Source organism: Juglans microcarpa x Juglans regia, chromosome 1S, assembly GCF_004785595.1.
Source record: "Juglans microcarpa x Juglans regia isolate MS1-56 chromosome 1S, Jm3101_v1.0, whole genome shotgun sequence".
Lineage (NCBI taxonomy): Eukaryota > Viridiplantae > Streptophyta > Magnoliopsida > Fagales > Juglandaceae > Juglans > Juglans microcarpa x Juglans regia.
The window spans coordinates 14898027-14906738 of NC_054595.1; the positions used below are offsets into that span (position 1 = coordinate 14898027).

Sequence of the window (8712 nt, forward strand, 5' to 3'; positions counted from 1 at the left end):
TGATATTTAAGTTACAAGAGCTAACTCTCCGGACCTCCGAGAATGGGGCGTTACAGTTGGTATCAGAGCCAGGTTTGAGGTTCTGCAGACTATAAACATTTGAGGTTTGGATATCTGTTGGTTCAGGAAGAAACTATAGATTTGAGGTGTAGAATTTTAAAGAATAAGAGATAATTATGTGGAGATTTTAAGGTTTTAGATTTTGCAGACTTTATGATTGAGTTTTGGGATTTTGAGGTTTAGGGAGTTTAGATCCAACAAGCTTAATTTGTTGAATATAGGAGATAATCTTTATAAAGATTAATTTAAGGTTTAGATTTTTGAGGTTTGGATTCTTGGACGTTAGGCAGTTTAGAGCGATGTCGGGTTTACAATTATAGAGGGTAGGAAAGACGATATGACTTGGTTAAAGAAATGGCTAAGAAGGGTTAAAACAAGGTCAAGATTTTATTTATTCATTTATTCATTTTTAACTTGTTTTTGAATATTTTAGCTGGTATTTATATTTTGTTTATACATGCTTTGTTTTCTTTCCCTAAAACGTTTAACTAAGTTTAAGATCCCAAGATGGCTGCTCGTCGTCAAGTTCAAAACCTTGGAGATTTGAACGAAAACAACAATGAGAGGGGCTGCACGTTCGAGCAATTTAATTGCACTCATCCGCCCACCTTTGATGGAAGAGGCAATTCCAATGCCGTTGAGGATTGGATTCAGGACATCGAAGAGATATTCAATGTTTTGGAGTGCACCGATCAACAGAAAGTTCGTTTTGCAGCTTTTAAATTGATTGGAGAAGCGAAGAGATGGTGGAACTCTGAGAGAGCCATCAGAGAAGCTGGTGGAACTGGAGAAGTGAGCTGGCCTCACTTTAAGCAAAACTTCTTCCACCGCTTCTTTCCGAAAGCAGACCGGGAAGCTAGAGCCTGAGAGTTTACTAACTTGGTGCAAGGGACCATGATGGTAAGCCAAAATGTTGCAAAATTTGCAGAGTTGTCACACTTCACCTCATATTTGATTCCTGACGAAGAGAAGAAAACCTGGAGGTTTGAAGAGGGTTTAAATCACAGGATCTATGAATAGGTTATGGTTCTACAAATTCAAAACTTTTCGGACTTGGTACATAAAGTGATGCTAGTGGAGCAGAATCTTAAGAGAAGTGCTGAGTTGCAAGAACAGAGAAAGAGAGCTACTCCACATGGATCCTCTAGTATGGATCAAGGGCTATGGAAGAAGAGAAATGATGGGAGCAGCTCGGGACAAAAGCAAATGCAGGGTTATCAATCAAATAACCCCTGCAAGTTTTGTAACCACGTACACACTGGAGAGTGTAGAAAGGAAAATGGGTCATGTTTCTGATGTGGAAAGACTAGCCATTTCATCAGAGATTGCCCATTACTGTCAGACGACAATAATAAGTCCAACACACCTCCAGGTCCTCGATGGACGACACAGGGAAACAATCAACGTAGAATGGGACCGGCTCAAGTGTTTGCACTGACATCTGAAGATGATGAGGGCAACAACAATGAGATCATAGGTACCCCACCCTTTTTCTTCTTGAAAGCTTACTGTTTTAGTCGAGTTAGGATTAATCATGCTTGCATAGAACTTGTCTAGTTATATAGTTTAGAATATTGAAGTTTGGTTAAAAAGGTTTTCGAAGGGATTAGACCCAATATTTTATATCTACGAGGCCCTAGCTTTAAGTGTTTGACAGACTAGTATGTGCTATGGAAGCGAGAATTTTTTGTTGAAAGTAGATTTCCAAGGATTCGGGAATTTGTGAATTGAGTTTACCTAGGACTTAACTTTGGAGCATTTGATTGTACTATTATTTGGAGGTTTAAATATTATTTTGGGAGTTCTCTATTAATTATTTGTGGCATTTAGCTAAAAAAAAATGTACGGACTGGTTAATGTGGAGGATTTTTTTTTTCTTTGAGATGTATGTGTTTGAGATTCAATATTTTTCTTAGGACTATAAGTTTGTTAGAGTGCGCAGCAGAAGCGTAACTTTGGTGATGTGATAATTTGGGGAGTCTTTTTCGCTATTTGTATGAGGTTCAGCGTAACTTTGGTGATGTGATAATTTGGAGAGTCTTTTTCGCTATTTGTATAAGGTTCATGGATTATGGGGAGAGTTCGGAATTGTTTTAGGTAGTAATTGTATTGTTGAGGTTTATAGTTTAGATATGATTAGTCGAAGTGCAATTCAGTGTGCGCGAACAAGTGTGAAGGATTAAATATTTGGACTTTGCTTTAGGTGTAACAAATTTCGAGAATGAAATTTTTTTAAGGGGGTGAAAATGTAACACTTAGGTTCGACACGAAACTCGTGTTCGATTTTTTTTTTTTTTTTATATATGAATGGAAAGCCACTTGAGTTTTAACGAGTAATTTTTGGGAATAGATTACGGGCCTCAAATTTTGGATTGATGGATTATGGATTTTTTTATTGGGTTTGACATATGAAAAAAAAAGCACATTTGTTATTCTTCATTCACTACGGCGGGATAATTTTTTTTTTTTTCGTTTTGAAATGGCCAAATAGCCTAAGCCCGTAAGACCTTGTACCAGAACCCACGACGTGCACGTCCGTTTCCTTCGCCTGCACATCCTCTATCTCTCTACATTCTTGTTAACCGTTCCTATATACATACAACACATACCCATCTTCTAAACTAGGGCTGCCATCGCTTGTTTTTTTTTTTTTTGGTGAAACCGCCAACAATAGCACTAGCTTTACTGCCCATCGTGGAACAACAGCCGCCACAACCTGTTGCCAACGGGAACATCCTTCCCGCACAAAGCCAGCAAACGCAACACCCCCCAGCTCGGCCACGGTCCAACTAGTTGCACCACCCAGTCAATGTGGTGCGCCCCTTACTTCAGCCACCTTGCGTTAGCCCCTACACCACCAGTACACATATTCGGCTTCCACCCCATGGCACAACAACCCGTTGCACTACCCAGAACTCTCGCTGCCCCATACAAAAATCTAAGCAACCCATACATGCACGAAGTCCCCACAGTGCACTGCTGCGCCACCCCAACACCTCCACATAGTTGCCGTCCGTTGACCCATATCCCTCAGCTGTGCAACACAGAACGTAGCCTCACCAACGCCGTAGGTCCCCTATTTTAGCTTCCCAAAAGCAGAGCAACACACAACCCAGTGCCCTTGTCGTTCAAAGCCACCACACACGGTGCCAGCGCCTTCACGTCGTTACCATCGACATAGAGAACTCCGACGTTCACTCCACGCCACTCCTATCCCGCCGCGTCCCTCTCAGTAAGGCCACCAACAGCACCTCCGTGTCACTTTCTCTCGGCTTACTCTATCTCTTTCACATTTTTTTCTCATTCGTTGGTCTCTCTCTCTCTCTCTCTCTCTCTCTCGTCCAGTGCATAGCCATCGAGTTCACCACCTCCCATCGCACCCTGCGCCATCGCACGTTACCTTCTCGGTGACGAGTAATTATTGTTCGACATTTTTTAGAAAAATTTCGAAAAAGCTAAAAAAGTTCAGGTAAGTAGGGTTCCTATGCTAGAGTTTGTATTAAAATAAAATGAGCTGAGGTTGACTTTTTGTAAACTATACATATTTGGTTATGAAAAGAAATTTGAACTACCTCAGTTATTTGTTCTGCATTATTCATGAGATTCTGTTTAAGAAGAAAGTATTTTCCTTCATGACTGGTGTAGACATGAGCTTTTTTTTTACATTCTATTTCTGATCTATGCAAAAAGAGCGAATATGAAAATTTGTGCATAATTATGGAAATATGCTTTGGATCTGCTTTGATTACAAAGATGATATGATTTTGTTCAGTACTCTGTTTGGATAAGATGTGATTTCTGAAAACCTTTGGTATGACTCTAATTCTGAATTTAATTCTATTTCCGCTCTGTTCAGTTACGGCCCTACCACGTGTTATAATAGTGGATATGGCCCAACCACGGGTAATAATAGTTGATACGGCCCAACCACGGGTAATAATAGTGGATACGACCCTGCCACGAGTTATAGTAGTGGTCTCTGTTTTGAGTGCACACCTTGGTGACAGAGTGATTTATGTTCTGCTTGGCTATCCGCAGATGCACAACCCTACCACGAGGGTTATACATTGCTTCTGTTCTGATGTGATGTTCTGATAATGATGATGATCATTTATGCTATGCCAAATGATATTTTTGAATGAAATTATTTCTAAATCTTTGTTCTGATATTTTAATAACATGTTCTGCTTCCGCACTTTGAAAATAAAAATGTTTTATTCTGCATTCTAATATATATAAATGCTCATGTTTACAATATATGTTCTCTACTTACTGAGTTGTTGATAATTCACCCCTTATCTTTAAACATTTTTTAGATAATCTTGATAGTTCTACTGGAGAGCAAGAGTAGGCAGTATTAGAGAGGTTTGATGTTCGCAGAGGAATAAGTACCCGAGGGTACAAGTATTTATTTGAGTCTTAGTTAGTAATTTGGTTATTTTCAGTTATTTTGATTTGATGAGTTAAGGATATTTTCGAGTCTTTTAGAGAGTTTCAATTTATTTTCTTAAGAATTTATGTGTTGTCCTTGTGAAGGAACATATATATTTAGTTTGAGTAAATGAATATTTTTGTGGAATTTCTGGATTATTTATAGTTGTGATTTTTTTTGAGTTGATATTTAGGTTACAAGAGCTAACTCTCTGGACCTCCGGGAACTGAACGTTACAGGTCATGTGCTATGGGGATGTCCAGCTGCTTGGGATGTGTGGAGCATGAGTTGCAGAAAGATTCAGAAGATGACATTTCAAAGTTTATTTTTTGAGATATATTGGAGCAGCTGACTAATGCTTGAAACTTGATGAGCTCGAGGAAGCTGTAGTTATAGCAAGGCTTATATGGTCCATAAGGAATGAAGTCATCCATGGCAAGACATTTAGACACCCAATGACACTGTCTCAAGTTGCTAAAGATGAAGTTCTGGCATACAGAAATGCAAACAGTCATGTCTATACAACACAAAATAGAATTGTCCAACCTCAAATTCAAAGATCATGGCAGAAACCAAATGAGGGAGTTTATAAAGTAAACTGGGATGCTGCTACAAAATTTTCAGAAGAAAGGATTGGCATTGGAGTGATTGCTAGAGATTCTCAAGGGCAGGTGATTGGCACATTACAAGCTCCCAGATCAATAAACTATGATTATTTTACTGCAGAAGCTTATGGTTTCCTGTTATCTGCAATTTTCTCCAAAGAGATGGGACTGTCCAAGGTTGTATTTGAAGGGGATGCTATGCAAGTTGTTTCGATGGCAAACAAGGCTGAAACAAATTTTAGTTTAGCGGGTCTACTAATTGCAGATGCCAAAGGAGTACTAACAACCCTCAGTTCATGGTCTGTTATTCATACAAATAAATAGACAAATATGGCAACACATATTTTGGCACAAGTTGGGTTAGATTTTGTAGAAGACAGGTATACATTGAAAGAAATTCCATTATGTATTCAATCCATTATAATTAGTGATTTGATGTAATGTCTTCTGTTATCAATAAAATTCAGTTTCATGTCAAAAAAAAAAATCAACCAGCTAGGATTGAATAGCAACATTAGTAGAAATATCAATTAGTATCACAGGATGTTACATAGTATACATAGGAGTACGAGAGTCTGTCATTTGCACCGACAAACGGGGCGCACCGACAAATGGAACACAATTAGTAAAAAGATTAATTGTTTTGAAGCCACGTCTTTGCAAAGTTTTTATGGGGTACAAGAGCTGAATGGTCGGCATGATCAAGAGAAAAGAATGGAGATCATAGTATACAAAGTGGAAAAAAAAAATAATATTTACAATATTAAGATGTGTAAGTCTTGAATACTCATTTTAAAAGAAAATAGATAAATATGAGATTTACAAAAAAAAATTTAATTTTTGTAATAATGGTCATCTTCTTTTTAAAGGGAGTGTACGAATTTTACACACTCTAAGACTGTATCTACAGTTACTCAAAAAAAGATTTCAAAAACATTTATTGATCCTTATGACTTCCCTCTTTGATCCGGGTTCCATTGTTCATTTTTTATTGTATATTTTTTGATTCTGACTTTTTTTTAGTAATACCAATGTCTATTGTTCATTTTTTATTGTATATTTTTTTATACTGACTTTTTTTTAGTAATACCAATGTCTAAGTATTGCGCACTTTTTTAAAAAGTAGTAAAGTTTATTATTAAAAAAATATATTTTTTATAAATCTTATATTTATCTACTTTTTTAAAAGTGAACGTGCAAGAATTGCACACTCTAAGATGATAAATATCATTTCATTATTGACATAAATATAATTTCTTTTTATCAATAATGAAATGAGATATATGAAGTGTTAAGTGTATTGTGGAGTAAAGTTGCTGATTTTAGTGAAAAAAGAGTGATCTGCTTTTTACAATTTTAGCTTTATTGTGCATAAACTATATATCTTCTGAACATTTTGTCAGCTAGCTTGTATGTTTGGTGAATGTTATCTTTTATTGTGATTTGTTTTTCCTTTTTTTAATATTATTTACATTAGAATGTCATCTACCTGTCTTGACTATCATTTAATTTGAGCAAACTTTGTATTATATCCTGTTGAGTATAGAAGTTTTCTACTAAGTGAAATCGTCCATTAATGGATTCAGCACGCACCAGCAAATCAAAAGCAATATTTGTTGGATTCAGCTAACCAACCTATAAAAAAGATTTGTGTTTTTATCATTAATTTATAATTCTTAATTAAGTCGAAATCATGTCATGATGTCTTAAAAACATGAGTTATAAGCAGCTTGCAACTTTATATTTTCCAAATAATTGTATGCAGTGTTAATACTTAGCAGTTGACAAAAAGCTGTTAAAAGCCAATAACCTTTTTCATAAAAGAAAATAAACTCTTTTATTAATATTGACATCAAGCACACGTGAAAAAAAGAGAGGTAATAGGTTTAGAACAACCACACAAACAGACTGCTCCCTGGCTAAAATGCAGAGAGAACGTTATTTAGTACGTAGAAAGGATGGTGTACTGTCATGGGCAACTTGGGAGCAGGAGGATGATCTCTCTAACGGGGGTGATTTCCTCCACCACCTCCCGGAGCACGCTGATCGCCACGATGTCCTTCTCCACCACCACCACCACCACCTTCATGGCCGGGGCCTCCAATTCCTTGACGTCCTCCACCTTCATGACCACCGGGTACTCCTCCCTGTTGTTTCCCCTGTCCTTGGGGACCAAGACCAAGCCCATCATCCTGACGTCCGCCGCCAAGGCCCATTCCTCCCGGCCCTGGTTTCACTTCGCCATGACCGTGTCCGCCTGGCCCTGGTTGTCCTTGATCTACTTTGCCATGTCCGCCATGAGGTGGCTGTTCCTGATGAGACATTATTATTTCTCAGAAATTAAGAGTAGTGTTACACGTTGAATAGAAGATAGGTATATAAGATGGGAGAGATGATCCTACTACAAAGTTTTGGGTTATTTATAGTATCGGAAGTGAAATCCATTCCACCTCAAACATTTTGCCACGTTACAACCAAGCTCCTTATCCTGAACTGATCAATGAATTCTAACCACGTAAAAGATTATTCATCCCAATGGATAAGAACACAAAGAAATCTTTTAAAAAATCAAACTTTCTTCGAGTACTGTGTGTGATTGAGATTGTGAACGTGTCGGTCCCTTCTTCCCTGTTCCTCGGCCTCGTTCATTTTTGAATTGTGAAAACTTTCTACGTGCTTCTTACGTCCATGTTGTTCTTTCCTTTGGATAGATATCGAGCGTTTTCTTTTCTTTTCTGTATTTCTCAGATTGAATCTGTCGGCAGAACGTATAGACATCCACTAAATTGACGTCCAAAGCTGTCAATATATGCATCTATTGTACGTGGCGAATATTTTAGGAAGAATTGTGGTCCGTTCATGAGGAGCTGAGCTGCAGATGAACACACGTGCTGTTTACTGCTCTATCGTAGGGACTGGGGATGAGAGCTGATGAGGAGCATTCATGTCCGGTTCTCTCAACTTATTTGGCTAATTATATTATTCGTTTTAATTTATGTTATGATAGATGCAGTAGTAAATGCATAAGCGTCATGCAATTATTTTGAAAAAAATGAATAAATACGAGATTCATATAAAAAAAAATTATTTTTTAATAGTAGACCCTACTCTTTTTAAAGTAATTACACGGCTCTTATGTACTTCATAACTGCATATAGCATTATAACTCTATGTTTTAATTTATGTTATTAATTTATATGTTTATTTATTCGTTAGGTTAGCCTCATTCATTTCCCTTTATAATTCTGATTTCTAGTCGTGGAAATAAAAAAGTACGATTACAAGAAGAATTACAATAATGGAAAAATAGAGTAGAAATTAAGTAGTTTTAATAGAGTACGTACCACAACCATATAAATAATCATCCCTCTGTTCAGATAGGAAAAAAAAAAAAAAATCATCCCTCTTATATGATTATTAAATAGTTTTACGTCTTCGATGCGAAAATGTTGAATTTTCATAGGATCGTCTAAATTAAGGATAATCCTCTATAAGCACACTAAAGACAAGGCATACTTTTTTTTTAATTTTTTTTTTTTTTAAAGAGATGGTAGCCACACACATAGCAGTCTCATCCCAAGTTTATTAAAAAAACCCTCACTTTAGGCCTGAGGA

General features: G+C 37.0%; 1 protein-coding gene across 1 annotated transcript; it reads right to left on the bottom strand.

Moving 5' to 3' along the window:
- Nucleotides 1–7100: 7100 nt before the first annotated feature.
- LOC121247337 (acanthoscurrin-2-like) lies at nt 7101–7421 on the bottom strand. Its single transcript, XM_041145703.1, has one exon. The coding sequence runs from the start codon at nt 7419–7421 to the stop codon at nt 7101–7103; it is 321 nt and encodes a 106-aa protein (XP_041001637.1).
- Between the last annotated feature and the right edge of the window lie 1291 nt (nt 7422–8712).